The sequence below is a fragment of the Oncorhynchus mykiss genome, chromosome 28 (genome assembly GCF_013265735.2).
Source record: "Oncorhynchus mykiss isolate Arlee chromosome 28, USDA_OmykA_1.1, whole genome shotgun sequence".
Classification (NCBI taxonomy): domain Eukaryota; kingdom Metazoa; phylum Chordata; class Actinopteri; order Salmoniformes; family Salmonidae; genus Oncorhynchus; species Oncorhynchus mykiss.
The window spans coordinates 38,205,312-38,230,940 of NC_048592.1; the positions used below are offsets into that span (position 1 = coordinate 38,205,312).

A 25,629-nucleotide genomic window follows, 5' to 3' on the forward strand; every position below is an offset into this window, starting at 1 on the left:
GAAAACGTTTGCCATTGTTCCTTATGTTTTCTGTGAATGGAAATGATTGGTTATTTAGATTTAATTTCCTTAATACTTTCACCGAATGTTTCAATAAGACTTTTAATAGCACTGCTAGCTTTTCCTTTCTTTCTCAATGCAGAGATAGGAGACATGGAGATACATTTCCTTCTGCATTAATCATGCAAACACATTTCTTTTTTATTGTGACACGGCATCACTGACATTAGAACCTATAATCTACGGTTCTCTATCCATGGAATTAGTCCTCCGCGCCACCATGATGGAGGTACCAGGATGGAGGTATCAGGATGGAGGTACCAGGATGGAGGTATCAGGATGGAGGTATCAGGATGGAGGTATCAGGATGGAGGTATCAGGATGGAGGTATCAGGATGGAGGTACCATGATGGAGGTACCATGATGGAGGTATCATGATGGAGGTACCATGATGGAGGTATCAGGATGGAGGTACCATGATGGAGGTATCAGGATGGAGGTACCATGATGGAGGTACCATGATGGAGGTACCATGATGGAGGTACCATGATGGAGGTACCATGATGGAGGTATCAGGATGGAGGTACCATGATGGAGGTACCATGATGGAGGTATCATGATGGAGGTACCATGATGGAGGTACCATGATGGAGGTATTAGGATGGAGGTACCATGATGGAGGTACCATGATGGAGGTATCATGATGGAGGTACCATGATGGAGGTACCATGATGGAGGTACCATGATGGAGGTATCATGATGGAGGTACCATGATGGAGGTATCATGATGGAGGTACCATGATGGAGGTATCATGATGGAGGTATCATGATGGAGGTATCATGATGGAGGTACCATGATGGAGGTACCATGATGGAGGTATCATGATGGAGGTATCATGATGGAGGTACCATGATGGAGGTACCATGATGGAGGTACCATGATGGAGGTATCAGGATGGAGGTACCATGATGGAGGTACCATGATGGAGGTATCATGATGGAGGTACCATGATGGAGGTACCATGATGGAGGTATTAGGATGGAGGTACCATGATGGAGGTACCATGATGGAGGTATCATGATGGAGGTACCATGATGGAGGTACCATGATGGAGGTACCATGATGGAGGTATCATGATGGAGGTACCATGATGGAGGTATCATGATGGAGGTACCATGATGGAGGTATCATGATGGAGGTATCATGATGGAGGTACCATGATGGAGGTACCATGATGGAGGTACCATGATGGAGGTATCATGATGGAGGTATCATGATGGAGGTATCATGATGGAGGTACCATGATGGAGGTACCATGATGGAGGTATCATGATGGAGGTATCATGATGGAGGTACCATGATGGAGGTATCATGATGGAGGTACCATGATGGAGGTACCATGATGGAGGTACCATGATGGAGGTATCATGATGGAGGTACCATGATGGAGGTATCATGATGGAGGTATCATGATGGAGGTACCATGATGGAGGTATCATGAAAAAAAATATATGAATACAAAGGTGTTCATTTGAGTCTACTCAAACAGATCAGACTTGAACGGAAACAACTGCCTTCACGTTAACCCTCGCAGGGCTACCGGACCGCATCCTCAGAGCATGGGCAGAAACCACCTCGCTGGAGTATTTACTGACATATTCAATCTCTCCCAATCCCAGTCTGCTGTCCCCACGTGCTTCAAGATGTCCACCACTGCTCCTGTACCCAAGACAACGAAGTTAACTGAATTTAACTAAATTAGTATCGCACCGTAGCACTCACTTCTGTCATCATGAAGTGCTTTGAGAGGCTAGTTAAGGATCATTGCATTCCGCCCTAATAGATCCGTGGATGATGCAATCGCCATCGCACTGCACACTGCCCTGTTTGTATTTGTGTTTATTATGGATCCCCATTAGATGCTGCCAAAGCAGCAGCTACTCTTCCTGAGGTCCTGCAAAATTAAGGCAGTTAATACAATTTTAAAAACATTACAATTTATTCACAGATTTCACAACACACCTTGTGCCCTCAGGCCCCTACTCCACCACTACCACGTATCTACAGTACTACATTCATGTGTATGTATAGTGCGTATGTTATCGTGTGTGTGTGTGTGTGTGTGTGTGTGTGTGTGTGTGTGTGTGTGTGTGTGTGTGTGTGTGTGCCAATGTTTGTGTTGCTTCTATACCATTTGGACAAGAGTAATATCTATGTAATATCTACGTAAGAACGCTGTTCATTGACTACAGCTCAGCCTTCAACACCACAGTACCCTCCAAGGGCATCATTAAGCTTGAGGCCCTGGATCTGAACCCCGCCCTGTGCAACTGGGTCCTGGACTTCCTGATTGGCTGCCCCCAGGTGGTGAAGGTAGGCAACCACACCTCAACTACGCTAATTCACAACACAGGGGCCCCACAAGGGTGCATGCTCAGCCCCCTACTGTACTCCCTGTTCACCCACGACTGTGTGGCCATGCACGTCTCCATCGCAATCATCAAGTTTGCAGACGACACAACAGTGGTAAGCCTGATTACCAACAACGACGAGACGGACTACAGGACGGAGAGGTGACAGGAAAATAGCCTCTTCAACAGTGCTTTGTTAGGAATTGATGTTATTCTTCAATAACACAAACTCCAAAGCAAATCAGCGGGAGAAAAATGGGTTTATTAGAGAAGGACAAATCAAGATCTTATGCTGGGAGGAATATGTTCAGTCTCCCTTGTCCTCAGCTTTTCTCCACTAAACAAAGGAACAGGATGCCATTTATAGCCACCCACCCGAGCCTGTGGTTGACCAATCAGAAGTCCTTTCCGTACAACTCACCAATGGCCAAATAACAAATATCCTACTCCTGACTCAATGTACAGAACGTAGCACAAGCACAGTGCCTCGTTTTTCCTATTTTGTTGCATTACAACCTGTAATGGATTTTTATTTGGATTTCATATAATGGACATATACAAAATAGTCCAAATTGGTGAAGTGAAATGAAAAAAATAACTTGTTTAAAACAATAATAAAAAATGATAAACTGAGAAGTGGTGCGTGTATATATATTCACCCCCTTTGCTAAGAAGTCCCTAAATAAGATCTGGTGCGATCAATTACCTCCAGAAGTTACATAATTAGTTAAATAAAGTCCACCTGTGTGGAATCTAAGTGTCACATGATCTGTCACATGATCTCAGTATATATACACCTGTTCTGAAAGGCCCCAGAGTCTGCAACACCACTAAGCAAGGGGCACCACTAAGCAAGGGGCACCACGAAGACCAAGGAGCTCTCCAAACAGGTCAGGGACAAAGTTGTGGAGAAGTACAGATCAGGGTTGGGTTATAAAAAATATCAGAAACTTTTAACATCCCACGGAGCACCATTAAATCCATTAATAAAAAATGGAAAGAATATGACACCACAACAAACCTGCCAAGAGAGGGCCACTCAACAAACTCAAGGACCAGGCAAGGAGGGCATTAATCAAAGAGGCAACAAAGAGACAAAAGATAACCCTGAAGGAGCTGCACAGCTCCACAGCGGAGATTGGAGCATCTGTCCATAGGACAATTTTAAGCTGTACACTCCACAGAGCTGGGCTTTACGGAAGAGTGGCCAGAATAAAATAAACAAAGATGTTTGATGTTTGCCAAAAGGCATGTGGGAGACTCCCCACACATATGGAAGAAGGTACTCTGGTCAGACCTTCCAGCAGGACAATGACCCTAAGCATACTGCTAAAGCAATACTCGAGTGTTTAGGCGAAACAATTTAAATGTCTGGGAATGGCCTAGTCAAAGCCCAGACCTCGATCTAATTGAGAAACTGCGGTAGGACTTAAAGATTGCTGTACATCAGCGGAATCCATCCAACTTGAAGCAGCTGGAGCAGTTTAGCCTTGAAGAATGGGCAAAAATCCCAGTGGCTAGATGTGCCAAGCTTATAGAGACATACCCCAAGAGACTTACAGCTGTAATTGCTGCAAAGGGTGGATAGTTATGCATGCTCAAGTGTTCTGTTTTCTTGTCTTATTTCTTGTTTGTTTTACAATAAAAAATATTTAGCATCTTCAAAGTGGTAGGCATGTTGTGTAAATCAAATGATACAAATCCCCCCAAAAATGATATTTTAATTCATGGTTTTAAGGCAACAAAATAGGATAAATGCCAAGGGGGGTGAACACTTTCACAAACCAGTAGCTCTGAGTTCAGGAGTGAAATTCCACAGATTTCTGAACAGCTGTGGAACTGAAACATAACTACTATTTACAATTCCCTTTTGACCATCTCGTTCTCTCGTTCTCTCATCCTCTGCATTGTGTATTTATATTCAAAATGTTCTGCTTCTTCAACCTCAGGAGGCTGAATAAATTTGTCTTGGCCCCTAAGACATTTACAGATGCACAATCGAGAGCATTCTGTCGGGCTCTATCACCGTCTGGTTTCGGCAACTGCACCTTCCGCAAATGCAGGGCTCTCCAGAGGGTGGTGCGGTCTGCCCAACGCATCAACGGAGGCACACTGCCTGCCCTCCTGGACACCTACAGCACCCGATGTCACAGGAAGGCCATAAAGATCATCAAGGACAACAGCCACCCCGAGCCACTGCCTGTTCACCCCGCTATCATCCAGAAGGCGAGGTCGGTACAGGTGCATTAAAGCTAGGACAGAGAGACTGAAAAACAGTTTCTATCTCAAGGCCACCAGACTGTTAAACAGTCACCACTAGCTGGCCCGCACCCAGTACCATACCCTGAACTTTAGGTCAATGTCACTAACCGGCTACCACCCGGTTACTCAACCCTGCACCTTTGAGGCTGCTGCCCTATATACATAAACATGTAACACTGGTCACTTTAATCATGTCTACATACTGTTTTACCCACTTCACATGTATATACTGTATTCTAGTCAAGGCTCATCCTGTTCAAATATACTACATATTCTATCCATGTATTTTACAGATATACAACACATTCTATCCACATACTGTCCATGGGGCGGCAGCGTAGCCTAGTGGTTAGAGTGTTGGGACTAGTAACCGAAAGGTTGCAATATCAAATTCCCCCAAATCTGTAGTTCTGCCCCTGAACAAGGCAGTTAACCCACTGTTCCTAGGCTGTCATTGAAAATAATATTTTTTTTTCTTAACTGACTTGCCTGGTTAAATAAAGGTTATTTAATTAACCCATGATTTATTAGATATTCAAACAAAAATACTATGATTTTAGGTGATGGTGTTTTATGAATTGTACACAAAAAGAGAGAAGTTTTTATTTGTTATTTCTTTTACTGTGAGCTATTTATAAATAAAGATAAAGCTACACCCCAGTTACTGTATATTTCTCTGGAACTGATAAAGCGCAGATCGGAAAAACATGTCAAGGTCAGTCAGAGAGAACATAAGCCCTGGTTATATAAGCACCGCCAACTACTGTAGTTGTATGTAATGAAAAACATGAACATAAAGTCATGGTGAACTTCACTGTTGGGTTGAGCCCCCTGACATTTTAAATTTCTATCAGAATTGGCATTGGCATCGAGTATAGTGTTGTTGGTTGGAAAAACAGTACACACACACAGGCACACACACACACACACACACACACACACACACACACACACACGCACACACACACACACACACACACACGGTCATAATAAGTCAGCAGAAGTGAATAGGCACTCTAAATAGGTATACGACAGATGACCATTTCAAGCCATTCTAAATCAGTACATCCTAAACACTATGAACACAAAATTAATATGTCTGTCTTATAACATCTCTATGATCTATAGTTCCATGTATCTATACATTTGTAGTTTATAATCACTGTAAATGTTAGATGTTGTTTTTTATTTTGTATTATATTGACCGTGAGATGTTTCTTCCACTAGATCAAATGTTGCAATCTCAGATATCCATTTCAGCTATTGATTTTATAGTGGCAAAACAAATGCTAGCTCTGACAAACTGTTGCACCATTCGCTGGCTATTTAGCAAATATTACAATATCTCTCGGTTCACAACAGAGCTATACACAAGGTAAGGTTGCAGCTGAAATTATTCAGGGTTTCCTTTTTTTTGTAAGAATATTTAACATAGGCTTTCATGGCCTAAACTCTTAGAAAAAAAAGGTGCTATTTAAAACCTAAAAGGATCCTTTGGCTGTCCCCATAAGAGAACCCTTTTGAAGAACCCTTTTTGGTTCTGGTTCTGGGTAGAACTATTTTGGGTTCCACGTAGAACCTAAAAGGGTTCTGCCTGGAACCAAAAAGGGGACAGCCGAAGAACCCTTTTTAAGCTTTTTTCTAAGAGTGTAAGAGTGTAGAAAAGGCATCTGTGTCCCTGCTATGAATACAAATCACACAACATCTCTTACAAACATCATCAATTACTACTGTTTTGCTACTTGAAACACAGTGTAGTATTGTCGCATATTTTGTCATTTGGCTGAGGGTTTATATCTAGAACCCTCTATGTAGGGTTCTTCAAATAACTCCCTGTCATATGGTCCTGCCTAGAAGGGTTCAACCAAGAACCATGTTATCATGTAAAGGTTCTTCCTAGAACCGTCTATGAAGGGTTCGTCGTGTCTTTGCTGTCATTGAATGTGAAGACTGTTATTTTATCAAATCAATTCTCTATGTGTAATTGTTATTACGTGATTAAACTGATAATGGTCAACTTAATTAACTAGGAAGTCGGGGCACCATGGAAAATGTTGACTTACTTATAATTTTCCGAATATAACTCTTCAGGTATTTTAATATCTGATCGATTAGTCTCATTAATGTTTTATCATTACCTTGTCAGTCTCATTCCAAACGTCGTTAAATTCTTGGTCATCTGCACGAACCCATAAATTATGAATCAGCGATATACAAATTGTCTTAATTTTTTATTTACTAACTAATCAAATCACAGAAAAACATGAAAACACACACAATTAGTACATTGGGTTGCTTCATGATACAAAGAAAAGTCCCTAGTGGACTAAGTCGATATGACAACTTGGTAGATAAAAGGAAGGGGGTGGGACTGAGAAAGAGCGGGAAAGACACATGGATACACTACACACAGTCTATAATTATATTCATTGAAATGCTAATTCTTTGCACATGAACAGCCGCTCATTCGAGAATAATTGCAATGTGTTTATATTTACACCTGTATGTCGTTGTTGTCTTCTCTGTTGGAATCTCGATCGTCCGGTAGGGTTCATCTGAGTCTCTGGTTAACTTTCATTGAAGTCTTTTGTGGTTGTAGGTGGTTAGAATGGTTACTTCAAAGTTCCATTCAGAAATGTTCTCATAGAATAGATGCTTTGGCGGTTGTCTGTATTCTCGTTCTAGACTTATGTCATTTCTAGCTACAGACTAGTATTTATAGATCTAAGATTTGATCTTATTCTGTAGTGAATGATAGTCTCAGAGTTGAACCATTTCAATCCGTGTTGCCAATGCTCCACGTGGTATCGTCTTATCCTTTGGTAGAGTTGTAGTTTAAACCACTGCACACACCAGCGTCACCCGGCATGGTTTGGTCTTAGAAATTCAACAATTTGCAACCTTAGCTTGTGTGGTCTGGTGTGAATTTCATCAGCAGTGGGTTTTATCCATTTCAGTAGAAAAGTAGAGAAGGGCATGAAGCCAATGTAATGTCTATGCTCACGTTGGCTTGACCATGGATATGACTTTATATGAAAAACCCATACTTTCATTTAGAAGGTTAAAACCTCTAAATGATAGGGGGCAGCATTTTCACTTTTGGATAAATAGCGTGCCCAATTTCAACTTCCTGCTACTCATGCCAAGAATATAAGATATGCATAGTATTAGTAGATTTGAATATAAAACACTCTGAAGTTTCTAAAACTGTTTGAATCATGTCTGTGAGTGTAACATAACTTATGTAGCAGGCAAAACTCAGAGGACTAACCGTTCAGATGTTGTTTTTTTTTAGGTCTATTCTGTTCAGTGTTTTCTCATTGGGAAACTATATTTCTTAGGAGCTTGTTTTCAGTTCCTACCGCTTCCACTCGATGTCACCAGTCTTTGAAATTTGGTTGAGGTTATTCCTTTGTGCAATGAAGAAGTACGGCCATCTTGGAATTGGGTAACACTGTTGAGAGTTTCGCAAGACTTGAAAAGTGGTGTTGGTTTCTTGTCTTCCTGTATTGAACACAGATAGACCCGTCTTCAATTTGATCAATTATTAATGTTTAAAAATACCTAAAGTTGTATTACAAAAGTAGTTTGAAATGTTTTGGCAAAGTTTACAGGTAACTTTTGAAATATTTTGTAGTGACGTTGCGCAAATTGGAAGCTGTTTTTTTCTGGATCAAACGCGCCAAATAAATTGACATTTTGGATATATATGGACGGAATTAATCGAACAAAAGGACCATTTATGATGTTTATGGGACATATTGGAGTGCCAACAAAAGAAGCTCGTCAAAGGTAAGGCATGATTTATATTTTATTTCTGCGTTTTGTGTAGCGCCTGCAGGGTTGAAATATGCTACTCTCTTTGTTTACTGTTGTGCTATCATCAGATAATAGTTTCTTATGCTTTCGCCGAAAAGCCTTTTTAAAATCTGACATGTTGGCTGGATTCACAATGAGTGTAGCTTTAATTCAGTATCTTACATGTGTGATTCAATGAAAGTTAGATTTTTATATAATTTTATTTGAAATTGCCTCGCTGCATTTTCCCTGGCTTTTCGCAAGCGTCCCCTATCCTACATTAATTAATTAACATCACATTACATCTTTTCAAAAATAGTTTCAGGTTTAATCACATATGTTTCACAACATTTAGATGTAAACCTGACAGCTGGGAAATGTCCACTTTAAGAGATACAGTTATGTCTGTTTCCTGTCCTTCATGAGGTCACCAAATTAAACACACTCATCATAACAGTCCCTTAAGTGTCCACAGACCATTTACACATTCCCAAAAGTAGGAACGCTGTTTAATTAGGACTTTAATTAGGAGTTTGTGCTCTTCCATTGTTCTTTCTAGGCTCTCTACCTCCATACTGCATGGCAGTTTCTACCCTGCATTTATGACCTGAGGTACTAAACCTGGTTTAGGAGAGAGAGAGTGAGAGATTGGGAGGGGGGGGCAGCCATGATGTACACCCAGAAAGGGCCACGTCATGACAGGTTCTACCAAGAACCACGTTATCATCTGAAGGTTATTCCTAGAATCGTCTATGAAGGGTTCTACCAAGAACCACGTTAACATTAAAAGGTTATTCCTAGAATCGTCTATGAAGGGTTCTACCAAGAACCACGTTAACATCTAAAGGTTATTCCTAGAACCGTCTATGAAGGGTTCTACCAAGAACCACGTTAACATCTAAAGGTTATTCCTAGAACCGTCTATGAAGGGTTCTACCAAGAACCACGTTAACATCTAAAGGTTATTCCTAGAACCATCTATGAAGGGTTCTACCAAGAACCACGTTAACATCTAAAGGTTATTCCTAGAACCGTCTATGAAGGGTTCTACCAAGAACCATGTTATCATCTAAAGGTTATTCCTATAACTGTCATGTATTGTCATATTATGTCTTGTTCCTGTTCTTTCTCTTCACTCTGTCTCCCTCTGCTGGTCGTATTAGGTTACCTTCTCTTCCCCTCTTTCCACCAGCTGTTCCTCATCTTCTCTAACTACCTCGTTCACCCTTTTCCCACCTGTTCCCTTTTTTCCCTCTGATTAGGTCTCTATTTCTCTCTCTGTTCCTGCTTCTGTCTTTGTCAGATTCTCATTTGAGTTTCTCATGCCAGAACCAAACTATCGTCTTGTTTGCTTCTACCTTGTCCTGTCCTGTTGGAATCTGCCTGTTCATCTGAGGCTACGTGTGATCAGGTACCTCTGTCCTCTACAACCCAGCTATTCTCCTCTGCTGCTAAAAGGGGAACTATTCTGTGATATTCAGAAGGACTTTATGTTTCATTTGTCGCCCTCTCTGCGGGTTGTTTATTTTGCCATCACATATATGTGAAGAGGATCTATGTCTTACCTGTGTGTTGACATTAAAGGACTCTGTTTTTGTTAAACCGCTTTTGGGTCCTCACTCTCGTGCACAACAATAACCGTCTATGAAGGGTTCTACCAAGAACCACGTTAACATCTAAAGGTTATTCCTAGAACCGTCTATGAAGGGTTCTACCAAGAACCACGTTAACATCTAAAGGTTATTCCTAGAATCGTCTATGAAGGGTTCTACCAAGAACCATGTTAACATCTAAAGGTTGTTCCTAGAATCATCTATGAAGGGTTCTACCAAGAACCATGTTAACATCTAAAGGTTATTCCTATAATCATCGATGAAGGGTTCTACCAAGAACCATGTTAACATCTAAAGGTTATTCCTATAATCATCTATGAAGGGTTCTACCAAGAACCATGTTAACATCTAAAGGTTATTCCTAGAATCATCTATGAAGGGTTCTACCAAGAACCATGTTAACATCTAAAGGTTATTCCTAGAATCATCTATGAAGGGTTCTACCAAGAACCATGTTAACATCTAAAGGTTATTCCTAGAATCATCTATGAAGGGTTCTACCAAGAACCATGTTAACATCTAAAGGTTATTCCTAGAATCATCTATGAAGGGTTCTACCAAGAACCATGTTAACATCTAAAGGTTATTCCTAGAATCATCTATGAAGGGTTCTACCAAGAACCATGTTAACATCTAAAGGTTATTCCTAGAATCATCTATGAAGGGTTCTACCAACGACCCCGTTTTATCTTTGGAGGGGTATTCATTGAACTGTTCCACCAGCCTTTTCCAATCTAATTATTTATGACAATACATTACATATATCATTAAGGCCTTTCTTTGAGAGAGCCTAGTTATACCCTAACACAGTGGAGTTACAGGCCACAAAAGGCCTGAAAGTCACATTATATTGGCTTGCAAAGTGATGTGTATATCCTATAGGAATCCAGACAGAATTTAGGATATCCAACAAGTGGAATTGTTAATTTACCTGCAGTCTTCATTCAGAATGACTGCAAGAGTAGAAAAGATTGACTTCTGAACCTACCTCAATCATCTAAACTGGGTCAACCATCTCAGTAACGGGTACAAGAAATCTAACTACTAACAGATTGGATTAGTTTAGAAAACAATGTTATTTTTCTTTGTGTAGCATAACATTAATCAACATATCAATGTACATGCAAAAACACAGATATTACTGTGAAACAAACAATTCTGAGAATCTCCCTGCAATAGAGCATGCTGGGAAATATGATATATGGTTCTATGTAGAACCCTTCTTGCCTTCCAACGAATCATCAAAGAACCCTTTCTTCCAGAAATAGTTCTAAGAATATTAAAGGTTCTATGTAGAACCCTTTCTTCCAGAAATAGTTCTAAGAATATTAAAGGTTCTATGTAGAACCCTTTCTTCCAGAAATAGTTCTAAGAATATTAAAGGTTCTATGTAGAACCCTTTCTTCCAGAAATAGTTATAAGAATATTAAAGGTTCTATGTAGAACCCTTTGCCTTAAAAATAAGCCTTGTCTTCCAAAAAAAGGTTATTCAGATAAAACCAGTTCTTGGTAGAACCCTATCCCTCCTTTTTTTTAGAGTGTAATTCAGGTAAAGTAGATCTCAGTATGCCAGAGGTATTTTTCACTCTTCTATTTGTGGAAGGAAAACTCTGTAGGTTACTTCAATCGTGAGTAAGACTTGACACCACACACCTGCTTTTACACTGCCCTTGACATTGTAGATAAACACATGTGGAATCTTTACAGAAACATAATACGCCCTATCATTGGCCATAGCGTGAATGGTCAGACGTCTACGCTCTGTATATATACCGGGTGTCAACTCTCCAGTTTGTCGTCTCATGCTTTTTTTTCTATCTCAACCAGGGATAGGCAACATGATGAGGTCTCTAGTTTTGTTGGTCCTGCTGGGGCTGAGCCAGGCTTTCAACAACCCACATGCCAAGCACGGCAGGCAGGCCATCGTCCACCTGTTTGAGTGGAAGTGGAACGACATCGCGGCTGAGTGTGAGAGGTTCCTGGCTCCCAAAGGATACGCTGGAGTTCAGGTATGTACTGTTGGAGAATGGAGAATTTTTCCTGTTTAGGTCAACTGGTCAAGAAAGACTCCATCCCCAGGGTTTATCCTACTGTACTCACCATGGTTGTTGTTCTCCAGGCCCAGGGTTTATCCTAATGTACTCACCATGGTTGTTGTTCTCCTACCCCAGGGTTTATCCTACTGTACTCACCATGGTTGTTGTTCTCCTACCCCAGGGTTTATCCTACTGTACTCACCATGGTTGTTGTTCTCCTACCCCAGGGTTTATCCTACTGTACTCACCATGGTTGTTGTTCTCCAGGCCCAGGGTTTATCCTAATGTACTCACCATGGTTGTTGTTCTCCAGGCCCAGGGTTTATCCTAATGTACTCACCATGGTTGTTGTTCTCCTACCCCAGGGTTTATCCTAATGTACTCACCATGGTTGTTGTTCTCCTACCCCAGGGTTTATTCTAATGTACTCACCATGGTTGTTGTTCTCCAGGCCCAGGGTTTATCCTAATGTACTCACCATGGTTGTTGTTCTCCAGGCCCAGGGTTTATCCTAATGTACTCACCATGGTTGTTGTTCTCCTACCCCAGGGTTTATCCTAATGTACTCACCATGGTTGTTGTTCTCCAGGCCCAGGGTTTATCCTAATGTACTCACCATGGTTGTTGTTCTCCAGGCCCAGGGTTTATCCTAATGTACTCACCATGGTTGTTGTTCTTACGGCTAAATAACCTTACATTTCCTCTTCCCATATGAGTATTGATCATATGACTGTTGTATCACTAGCTACATTTCCATCCAATTTGCGACAGATGTTGGAGCAAACATTCAAAAATCCCCCCCAAAAAACGACCAAGATGCATTTTCCCACCACAGATGAATTTCCGTCACATTGCCTTGTTGCAGATAAAAGTCTGTGCGTGACGAAGTAGTGCACATAAAAGTAACTTGTACCGAATAAAAAATAACATTTAGAAGAGTTTCCATCGCATTTTCATGTCTACAGATGGTTTCGTCACAAAGAATGTTGTGTTGGCACGTGCTCTCTACCCAACAGATGGCAGATACAGTCTACAGGATGAGATTATTATGGACAAAGGAGTGAGATTATTTTTACATGTCAAGCAGGCAGCAAATCATCGATCACCAGAATAAGACACTCAATGGAAAGGAGCATCAAGCTCGTCAGCGTGCACTTTCACCATCCTGTACAGTTATATCATCTGTAGACTGATAAACTGCCTGCTTTCCCTAGTCGTAGTGGGACGACCACACACCATATCATCGCGTGACTCCAAGTTTACTTAAATATGATGGTTATTATATAATAATATAGACTTTTCCACAACCATTTCTCTGATAATTCCTTTTTACAGGCACAAAAAGATCCCACCTTGTCTAACGCATTTTGTTTTGGCGACATTTGGAAAGTTTTACAGACAAATATGCTGTTTCCATCAGGCATGTTTTGAATTTTCTTTTACCCAACATACTTTACTCGCAGAAAATGGTTGGATGGAAACCTGGTTAGTGTCTTCATTTTAGCAAACATTATGAGCACATACCACAGTTGCAATAGTAAAAGATACATATATATATATATATATATACAGAATAATAGATACAGATATATACATACAGAGTAATATACACAGATATATATATAGAGTAATATATACATATATATATATATATATATTTATATATATATACAGAGTAATAGATACAGATATATACATATAGAGAAATATATACAGATATATATACATATATATACAGAGTAATAGATACAGGTATGTATATACAGAGTAATAGATACAGATATATATAGAGAGAGTAATAGATACAGATATATATATATATACAGAGTAATATATACAATTATATATATAGAGAGAGAATAATAGATACAGATATATATATATATATACAGAGTAATAGATACAGATATATATAGAGAGAGTAATATATACAGATATGTATATATAGAGAGATTAATAGATACAAATATACAGTGCCTTGCGAAAGTATTCGGCCTCTTGAACTTTGCGACCTTTTGCCACATTTCAGGCTTCAAACATAAAGATATAAAACTGTATTTTTTTGTGAAGAAACAACAACAAGTGGGACACAAGCATGAAGTGGAACGACATTTTTTGGATATTTCAAACTTTTTTAACAAATCAAAAACTGAAAAATTGGGCGTGCAAAATTATTCAGCCCCTTTACTTTCAGTGCAGCAAACTCTCTCCAGAAGTTCAGTGAGGATCTCTGAATGATCCAATGTTGACCTAAATGACTAATGATGATAAATACAATCCACCTGTGTGTAATCAAGTCTCCGTATAAATGCACCTGCACTGTGATAGTCTCAGAGGTTCGTTAAAAGCGCAGAGAGCATCATGAAGAACAAGGAACACACCAGGCAGGTCCGAGATACTGTTGTGAAGAAGTTTAAAGCCGGATTTGGAAACAAAAAGATTTCCAAAGCTTTAAACATCCCAAGGAGCACTGTGCAAGCGATAATATTGAAATGGAAGGAGTATCAGACCACTGCAAATCTACCAAGACCTGGCCGTCCCTCTAAACTTTCAGCTCATACAAGGATAAGACTGATCAGAGATGCAGCCAAGAGGCCCATGATCACTCTGGATGAACTGCAGAGATCTACAGCTGAGGTGGGAGACTCTGTCCATAGGACAACAATCAGTCGTATATTGCACAAATCTGGCCTTTATGGAAGAGTGGCAAGAAGAAAGCCATTTCTTAAAGATATCCATAAAAAGTGTTGTTTAAAGTTTGCCACAAGCCACCTGGGAGACACACCAAACATGTGGAAGAAGGTGCTCTGGTCAGATGAAACCAAAATGGAACTTTTTGGCAACAATGAAAAACGTTATGTTTGGCGTGAAAGCAACGCAGCTCATCACCCTGAACACAACATCCCCACTGTCAAACATGGTGGTGGCAGCATCATGGTTTGGGCCTGCTTTTCTTCAGCAGGGACAGGGAAGATGGTTAAAATTGATGGGAAGATGGATGGAGCCAAATACAGGACCATTCTGGAAGAAAACCTGATGGAGTCTGCAAAAGACCTGAGACTGGGACAGAGATTTGTCTTCCAACAAGACAATGATCCAAAACATAAAGCAACATCTACAATGGAATGGTTCAAAAATAAACATATCCAGGTGTTAGAATGGCCAAGTCAAAGTCCAGACCTGAATCCAATCGAGAATCTGTGGAAAGAACTGAAAACTGCTGTTCACAAATGCTCTCCATCCAACCTCACTGAGCTCGAGCTGTTTTGCAAGGAGGAATGGGAAAAACTGTCAGTCTCTCGATGTGCAAAACTGATAGAGACATACCCCAAGCGACTTACAGCTGTAATCGCAGCAAAAGGTGGCGCTACAAAGTATTAACTTAAGGGGGCTGAATAATTTTGCACGCCCAATTTTTCAGTTCTTGATTTGTTAAAAAAGTTTGAAATATCCAATAAATGTCGTTCCACTTCATGCTTGTGTCCCACTTGTTGTTGATTCTTCACAAAAAAATACAGTTTTATATCTTTATGTTTGAAGCCTGAAATGTTGCAAAAGGTCGCAAAGTTCAAAGGGGCCGAATACTTTCGCAAGGCACTGTATGTATATATATATATATCCAAAAACACATATCGATGTTAACTGTTGTTTTTTTAAAGATGACTGGCTAACCCACTGATTGTGCTTCATGGTTGCCGCACCCTGAGGTGTTGTTTGAGTTAGAAAATGTACCTATGCTGTTGCCTCTTCCCCTTAGATCTCTCCTCCTACTGAGAGTATTTTGTTGACCAGCCCGTGGAGACCGTGGTGGGAGCGGTACCAGCCAATCAGCTACAACCTGTGTTCCAGATCAGGAAATGAGAGTGAGCTCAGGGACATGATTACCAGATGCAACAACGTTGGGGTAAACAACAATAACAATAACAATAATAATGAACATGACAAACTTCATATCGTCATAGAAGTCCACTGCTAGGGGTTAAGTAGGCTACTTTATCTCCTACTCTGCTCCCACAAACACACAGAAAAAAATGTAAATCACCATCATACTCATACTACCGACCCAACAGAACCAAGTTCAACTGATGGTCTACCAACTCTTAACCAAACCGACAGAACCAAGTTCAACTGATGGTCTACCAACTCTTAACCAAACCGACAGAACCAAGTTCAACTGATGGTCTACCAACTCTTAACCAAACCGACAGAACCAACTGATGGTCTACCAACTCTTAACCAAACCGACAGAACCAAGTTTAACTGTTGGTCTAGCAACAAACTAAACCGACAGAACCAACAGTTAAAATCCTTCCTCCAGATCTATGTCCTGTTCAGTTTTCTTGTGACACTAAAACCTCTCTCCTAATATTCCCAGGTTAACATCTACGTTGATGCCGTCATCAACCACATGTGTGGAGCTGGAGGCGGAGAGGGAACCCACTCTACCTGTGGAACCTATTTCAGTGCCAAAAAGATGGACTTCCCTTCCATTCCCTTCAGTGGCTTTGATTTCAACGAAGGCAAATGCAAATCTGCCAGCGGAGACATCGAGAATTACAATGATATCAACCAGGTATGACTCAGTAAACACTAAATTATTATTGATATCAGCCAGGTATGACTCAGTAAACACTAAATTACAATGATATCAACCAGGTATGACTCAGTAAACACTAAATTACATTTATATCAACCAGGTATGACTCAGTAAACACTAAATTACAATGATATCAACCAGGTATGACTCAGTACACACTAAATTATTATTGATATCAACCAGGTATGACTCAGTAAACACTAAATTACAATGATATCAACCAGGTATGACTCAGTAAACACTAAATTACAATGATAACAACCAGGTATGACTCAGTAAACACTAAATTACAATGATATCAACCAGGTATGACTCAGTACACACTAAATTACAATGATATCAGCCAGGTATGACTCAGTACACACTAAATTACAATGATATTAACCAGGTATGACTCAGTACACACTAAATTACAATGATATCAACCAGGTATGACTCAGTAAACACTAAATTACAATGATATCAACCAGGTATGACTCATTAAACACTAAATTATTATTGATATCAACCAGGTATGACTCATTAAACACTAAATTATTATTGATATCAACCAGGTATGACTCAGTAAACACTAAATTACAATGATACCAACCAGGTATGACTCAGTAAACACTAAATTACAATGATATCAACCAGGTATGACTCAGTAAACACTAAATTACAATGATATCAACCAGGTATGACTCAGTAAACACTAAATTACAATGATATTAACCAGGTATGACTCAGTAAACACTAAATTACAATGATATCAACCAGGTATGACTCAGTAAACACTAAATTATTATTGATATCAGCCAGGTATGACTCAGTAAACACTAAATTACAATGATATCAACCAGGTATGACTCAGTACACACTAAATTACAATGATATCAACCAGGTATGACTCAGTAAACACTAAATTACAATGATATCAACCAGGTATGACTCAGTAAACACTAAATTACAATGATACCAACCAAGTATGACTCAGTAAACACTAAATTACAATGATATCAGCCAGGTATGACTCAGTAAACACTAAATTACAATGATATCAACCAGGTATGACTCAGTAAACACTAAATTACAATGATACCAACCAGGTATGACTCAGTAAACACTAAATTACAATGATATCAACCAGGTATGACTCAGTAAACACTAAATTACAATGATACCAACCAGGTATGACTCAGTACACACTAAATTACAATGATACCAACCAGGTATGACTCAGTAAACACTAAATTACAATGATACCAACCAGGTATGACTCAGTACACACTAAATTACAATGATACCAACCAGGTATGACTCAGTACACACTAAATTACAATGATACCAACCAGGTATGACTCAGTACACACTAAATTACAATGATACCAACCAGGTATGACTCAGTACACACTAAATTACAATGATATCAACCAGGTATGACTCAGTACACACTAAATTACAATGATACCAACCAGGTATGACTCAGTACACACTAAATTACAATGATACCAACCAGGTATGACTCAGTACACACTAAATTATTATTGCAAATCGTATTTTTTATTTTTTTTTACAGTTTGTAGCGTTGTTCATTTTGCGTTGTGTACTTTTAATTAGGACGCTGCCACAACTGGAGGACTGCTAGTTGAATTATTTTTCTATTTGCCCTGCACACGAAGAGACAACACACATTATGTTAACCCTTGGTGTGGTCCTAGCTCTCAGGCACCTGCACACGAAGAGACAACACACATTATGTTAACCCTTGGTGCGGTCCTAGCTCTCAGGCACCTGCACACGAAGAGACAACACACATTATGTTAACCCTTGGCACAGTCCTAGCTCTCAGACACCTGCACACGAAGAGACAACACACATTATGTTAACCCTTGGTGCGGTCCTAGCTCTCAGGCACCTGCACACGAAGAGACAACACACATTATGTTAACCCTTGGTTCGGTCCTAGCTCTCAGACACCTGCACACGAAGAGACAACACACATTATGTTAACCCTTGGCACAGTCCTAGCTCTCAGACACCTGCACAGGAAGAGACAACACACATTATGTTAACCCTTGGTGCAGTCCTAGCTCTCAAACACCTGCACACGAAGAGACAACACACATTATGTTAACCCTTGGCGCGGTCCTAGCTCTCAGACACCTGCACACGAAGAGACAACACACATTATGTTAACCCTTGGTGCGGTCCTAGCTCTCAGGCACCTTGCTAGCTGAAGGTCAGGCAATTTTTACGCAATTTCACAAAATAATGTTTCTCTTTTTGTGGAGATGCTGAATAGTGGTCTTCATTAAGACCACCTAAAGGAGCAGTCTTTAACATTGGGAAACAAACTTTTTTTAAAGTCTAAATTGATTCAAGTTTGCTGTTTTACTTGTGTGATACAATGCAATTTGTGTTATTGTGATACTTTCACACGGTCACTCTTTCAAGTTGGTAACGGACAAATGACGATAATCAGCTTACGTACCCTTTTGTTCCATCCCCAGGTGCGTGATTGTCGTCTGGTGAGTCTGCTGGATCTCGCCCTAGAGAAAAACTACGTCAGGCAAAAGGTGGCCGACTACATGAACAAGCTGATCGACATGGGAGTGGCCGGGTTCAGAGTGGACGCCAGTAAACACATGTGGCCCGGCGACCTTGCTGTCATCTACGGAAGTCTGCACAACCTCAACACCCGCTGGTTCAACGGGGGATCCAGACCCTTCCTGTTCCAGGAGGTAATTATGTACCTCCTTGTTTTTCTAGTAATATACTATAAAATATAAATATAATTTACATACTATAAAACCATACTACTCGCCCCCCCCCCCCCCCCCAAACACACAATATACTTGCTTTGAGCATCTGAAAAATGTCTATATAGGACTGAATCCAATCAGTTTGTGTTACATAACATGTAGAAGTACCATCTACCATCCTCTTACTCAGTCTTGGCATCTCCATTTGTAAATGTAAATCTTCAACAGCGCTCGTTTTTTTTCTTCGTGGCTTCCGTTTAGGTTATCGACTTGGGTGGCGAGGCCATCCAGTCCTCAGAGTACTTCCCCTTAGGCAGAGTCACTGAGTTCAAATATGGAGCCAAAATCGGAAACGTCTTCCGCAAGTGGAACGGAGAAAAGCTATCTTACACCAAGTAAGACATGATTAACATGAGTTAACTTTGTACATTTTCATTGTAGTAATTTAGCCGATGCTCTTATTCAACAAGCAAACAACTCATTAAAGATGGACTCCGGCTATTTCTGAACTTTTTTCTGTCGATAAACAATATCTGAAGTATAAATGCAGTGAGGTCCACGCACTTAAGTGGGAAAAGAAATCTACTTAAAGACGTCGTCCATTCAGAGTTGGTCTGATGGTCTAATGGTCTGACGTTATGTCATCGGCCTCCCCCCTTGCTTGAGAGGAAAGCCCCCCCTCCCCCATTCACTTGTGCCATGTCATGAGGATACCTGTGCCACCTATTGACATGTGCTTTTTTCAGTGTCAAATGCACTTTAACTAATTTCCTCATAAGTTACAAACTCATTGAATACATCATTAAATACAAAACTCATAATATAACTTTTATCAACACTTATCATTGTGTTTGTGAATTTTTCAAAGATACAGTTAATGTATGTGTATTTTGTAAGTAAAGTGTGTGAATTTGTCAACATCTTCCTAAATCATTTCGATGTGTGTTTTCCAGGAACTGGGGTGAGGGCTGGGGCTTCATGCCCGACAGCAATGCTCTTGTGTTTATTGATAACCATGACAACCAGAGAGGTCATGGAGGAGGTGGAAGCTCCATACTCACCTTCTGGGACGCCAGGTACCCTCTCACTACACCTCTCTCTTACATCCAAATCTTTCACTATGCAACTTTGCCAATATCCATTTTAACAACATACAGTACTTCATTCCTTTTAAACTTCTTTATTTTAACAACATACAGTACTTCCTTCCTTTTATACTTCTTCCACTACTGTAAACATATTTTATGACAGCTGAAGGAAGTACACAATTTATCTTCAGGAAAATTACCTTTTCTATTTTTCATACCGATCCCCCCCGATGACATCAATGCATGATTAACAGAAAAATAACAATCATGAAAACAACCATTATTTGAAGATTCATCGATTGTTGACTCACCTGCAGGATTTACAAGATGGCCGTGGCCTACATGCTTGCCCATCCCTACGGAGTGGCCCGTGTGATGTCCTCCTTCCGCTGGAACCGCGCTGATGACTGGCAGGGCCCTCCCAGCCACGAAGATGGATCCACCAAGGATGTCCATGTAAACGCTGACGACACCTGTGGAGACGGATGGGTGTGTGAGCACAGGTGGCGCCAGATTACGTAAGTCCTACAGCGAACAAAGGCAGGTATTGATGTACATCACAGGATGTTTGTGGCACATTGGGGAGGCAGTTAGCCTAGTGGTTAGAGCATTGGACTAGTTAACCGAAAGTGATGCCAGTTCAAATCCCTGAGCTGACAAGGTAAAAAATAAAAAATCTGTCCATCTGCCCCTGAACAAGGCAGTTAACCCACTGTTGCTAGGCTGTCATTGAACATAAGAATTTGTTCTTAACTGACTTGCCTGGTTAAAAAAAGCATTCATTTAGGGAGGACGGCTTGTGGTATCTCAAAAGATCAGAATTGGGCTGACTGTGTAATTGGGAAAGTATTCAGACCCCTTCACTTTTTTTCCCACATTTTGTTACTTTATAGCATTATTCTAAAATGCATATATATAAAAAATATGTATCTCATCAATCTACACATAGTACCCCACAATGACAAAGTGAAAACAGGTTTTTAGAAACAAAAACAGAAACACCTTATTTACATAAGTATTCAGACCATTTTCTATGAGACTAGAAATTGAGCTCAGGTGCATCCTGTTTCCATTGATCGTCCTTGAGATGTTTCTACAACTTGATTGGAGTCCACCTGTGTGTAAATTCAATTGACTGGACATGATTTGGAAAGGCACACACCTGTCTATATAAGGTCCCACAGTTAACAAAAAAAAATGTCAGAGCAAAAACCATGAGGTCAAAGGAATTGTCTGTAGAGCTCCGAGACAGGATTGTGTCGAGGCACAGATCCGGGGAAGGGTACCAAACAACTTCTGCAATATTGAAGGTTCTCAAGTACACAGTGGCCTCCATCATTCTTAAACGGAAGACGTTTGCAACTATCAAGACTCTTCCTAGAGCTGCCCGGCCAAACTTAGCAATCGGGGGAGAAGGAACTTGATGGTCACTCTGACAGAGCTCCAGAGTTCCTCTGTGGAGATAGGAGAACTTAAAAATAGTTGCGCAGTGACGCTCCCGTCCAACCGGACAGAACTTGAGAGGATCTGCCGAGAAGAATGGTAGAAACTCCCCAATTACCCAAGAAGACTCGAGGCTGTAATCACTGCTAAAGGTGCTTCAACAAACTACTGTGTAAATACCTATGTAGATGTAGAATTTCAATTTTACAAACTGACTTGTTGGAAAGGTGGCATATTATGACAGCGCCACGTTGATAGACACTTAGCTCTTCAGTGTTCTGCTGCCGATGTTTGTCTATGGAGAATGCATGACTGTGTGCTCGATTTAATACGCCTGTCAGTTATTCACCGTTCATTCCACTGACCTTAGCTACTAGGAACAGTTTTGGTTGTTGTTGTTCTGCAGAAGAAAAATAACCACGATAATAGATTCCCTCTTTGTCTTCTGTCTGTGTAGGAACATGGCTACCTTCCGTAACGTGGTGAACGGACAGCCCCATTCCAACTGGTGGGATAATGGAGACAACCAGGTGGCCTTTGGACGCGGTAACCGTGGCTTCATTGTCTTCAACAACGACGACTGGTAATATACTGTAACATCTTGGTTAATAATATCTATACTGTAACATCTTGGTTAATAATATCTATACTGTAACATCTTGGTTAATAATATCTATACTGTAACACCTCGGTTAATAATGTCTATACTGTAACATCTTGGTTAATAATGTCTATACTGTAACATCTTGGTTAATAATGTCTATACTGTAACATCTTGGTTAATAATGTCTATACTGTAACACCTTGGTTAATAATATCTATACTGTAACACCTTGGTTAATAATGTCTATACTGTAACACCTCGGTTAATAATGTCTATACTGTAACACCTCGGTTAATAATGTCTATACTGTAACACCTTGGTTAATAATGTCTATACTGTAACATCTTGGTTAATAATGTCTATACTCTAACACCTTGGTTAATAATATCTATACTGTAACATCTTGGTTAATAATGTCTATACTGTAACATCTTGGTTAATAATATCTATACTGTAACACCTCGGTTAATAATGTCTATACTGTAACATCTTGGTTAATAATGTCTATACTGTAACATCTTGGTTAATAATGTCTATACTGTAACACCTTGGTTAATAATATCTATACTGTAACACCTTGGTTAATAATGTCTATACTGTAACACCTCGGTTAATAATGTCTATACTGTAACACCTCGGTTAATAATGTCTATACTGTAACACCTTGGTTAATAATGTCTATACTGTAACATCTTGGTTAATAATGTCTATACTCTAACACCTTGGTTAATAATATCTATACTGTAACACCTTGGTTAATAATATCTATACTGTAACACCCTGGTTAATAATGTCTATACTGTAACACCTTGGTTAATAATGTCTATACTGTAACACCTTGGTTAATAATGTCTATACTGTAACACCTTGGTTAATTTGTTGGCTGACTGGTTGGTAAGTTTGTTGGTTGGTGCGTGGGTGAGTTTGGTTGATTGGCAGAGGGATCAATCGATTGATTGACTGACTGACTGATTGGTTGACTGGTTGGTTAATTTATTGACTGAGTGGTTCATTGATTGAATTCAGATCAACTTCACTCTTAGCTCTCTACTTACTGCGTTTCAACCAATCAGGAAACTGGATGTGACACTGAACACTGGCATGCCTGGCGGCGCCTACTGTGATGTCATTTCTGGCCAGAAGGACGGAGGGCGCTGCACGGGGAAGACCATCAACGTCGGGGACGATGGTCGCGCCCACTTCAAGATCAGCAACACCGACGAGGACCCCATGGTGGCGATCCATGCCGACTCCAAGCTGTAAAAAAAAAAATAAACACTATAAACCCACTATAAACACAAACAAACAATAAAATCTACTGCAAACTGAACTTCTGTGGTGGTTTGGTTTTGTTTCTGCTGTTATGTGAAGGTTTGGTCAATGCTGAATCTATCTCAGCAGATGTCCTTTAACATGCTTGGTGATTTATAGGGAAGCAGGTTAACGGTCTTGATTTGAGACAGACGCAGAAGTAGTTGAAGCTATACACCTTAACTTTGACACTTCTAAATTGACTTAGGCAAACGGATGGTCACAATGACAGTAGGTTATTAGTACAACACTAAGAAGCTAACATAGTATTGATGCTTGAGAGAGGCATGTCAACACAACCTTAATTATAATGATCGAAGTACAGTCAAATTAGGCCTAGAAGAATCGTGTCCCTTGTCAAAGTCGCACTAAAAATCTTGACTAATTATTGTTGCCCTGGGCTTCAACTGAGATTCAACTGAGATTCAACTGAGATTCAACTGAGATTCCACTGAGATTCCACTGAGATTCCACTGAGATTCAACTGAGATTCTACTGAGATTCTACTGTGATAAATTGTAAATCTCCAGTCTTTAACAAGTTAAATGTAAAGCCTTCTGAGGGCTGTAGACTCCCAGAACTTATTTTGTTTGTTTGTATTTTACCCCCTTCTTTCTCCACAATGTCGATCTTGTCTGATCGCTGCAACTCCCCAAGAGGAGGCATATAGGACAAACATTATTATTATTTTTACCTAAAGGGGTCCAAATATTCTAAATCAAATAGCTAAATGATCCTTGATATGACCATCTGAAAGAAGTTCCATATATTAGCTGAGTAGAAACCCCCCATGGATGAAAAGGGAGTATAGTAGAAAAGTCAAAAGTTTGGACACACCTACTCATTAAAGGGTGTTCCTTTTTTTGGGACTATTTTTTACATTGTAGAATAATAGTGAAGACATCATAACTATGAAATAACACATATGGAATCATGTAGTAACCAAAAAAGTGATAAACAAACAAGCCATCCTTTGCCTTGATGACAGCTTTACACACTCTTGGAATCCTCTCAACCAGCTTCACCTGGCATGCTTTTCCAACAGGCTTGAAGGAGTTCCCACATATGCTGAGCACTTGTTGGCTGCTTTTCCTTCCCTCTGCGGTCCAACTCATCCCAAACCATCTCAATTGGGTTGAGGTCGGGTGATTGTGAAGGCCAGGTCATCTGATGCAGCACTCCATCACTCTCCTTCTTGGTAAAATAGCCCTTACACAGCCTGGAGGTGTGTACAGTTGTTGTCCTGTTGAAAAACAAAAGATGGTTCCACTAAGCGCAAACCAGATGGGATGGCGTTTTGCTGCAGAATGCTGTGGTAGCCATAGTGGTTAAGTGTGCCTTGAATTCTAAATTAATCACTGACAGTGTCACCAGCAAAGCACCCCCACATCATCGCACCTCTTCCTCCATGCTTCACGGTGGGAAACTCACATGCGGAGATCATCCGTTCAGCTACTCTGTATCTCAGAAAAACACGGTGGTTAGAACCAAAAATCTCAAATTTGGACTCAACAGACCAAAGGACAGATTTCCACCGGTCTAATGTCCATTGCTTGTGTTTCTTGGCCCAAGCAAGTCTCTTCTTATTATTGCTGTCCTTTAGTAGTGGTTTCTTTGCAGAAATTTGACCATGAAGGCCTGATTCATGCAGTCTCCTCTGAACAGTTGATGTTGAGATGTGTCTGTTACTTGAACTCTGTGAAGCACTTATTTGGGCTGCT

At 40.2% G+C, this 25,629-nt stretch overlaps 1 protein-coding gene across 2 annotated transcripts; it reads left to right on the forward strand.

Annotated features, from left to right (window-relative positions):
• The first annotated feature begins 5,964 nt into the window (after positions 1 to 5,964).
• Positions 5,965 to 23,927, forward strand: LOC110509128 (alpha-amylase). 2 transcript variants are annotated; one of them, XM_036966628.1, is made up of 10 exons: positions 5,965 to 6,049; positions 11,913 to 12,094; positions 15,879 to 16,025; positions 16,497 to 16,694; positions 19,211 to 19,441; positions 19,724 to 19,857; positions 20,416 to 20,538; positions 20,868 to 21,068; positions 22,451 to 22,576; positions 23,671 to 23,922. In XM_036966628.1, exons 2-10 carry the CDS (start codon positions 11,924 to 11,926, stop codon positions 23,858 to 23,860), a joined length of 1,521 nt encoding a protein of 506 aa, XP_036822523.1. In that variant the 5' UTR covers positions 5,965 to 6,049; positions 11,913 to 11,923; the 3' UTR covers positions 23,861 to 23,922. The 2 variants fall into 2 exon arrangements, with proteins under 2 accessions (XP_036822523.1, XP_036822522.1); XM_036966627.1 differs by lacking the exon at positions 5,965 to 6,049 and having other exon boundaries at positions 11,872 to 12,094; positions 23,671 to 23,927.
• The last annotated feature ends 1,702 nt before the right edge of the window (positions 23,928 to 25,629 follow it).

Excerpts from the sequence above, each read along its gene's own strand:
- LOC110509128 (XM_036966627.1), top strand. The coding sequence starts at position 11,888 with ATGCTTTTTTTTCTATCTCAACCAGGGATAGGCAACATGATGAGGTCT. Across the intron at positions 12,095-15,878 it reads AAGGATACGCTGGAGTTCAG|ATCTCTCCTCCTACTGAGAG; the intron begins GTATGTACTGTT and ends TCTTCCCCTTAG. Across the intron at positions 20,539-20,867 it reads CTCACCTTCTGGGACGCCAG|GATTTACAAGATGGCCGTGG; the intron begins GTACCCTCTCAC and ends ACTCACCTGCAG.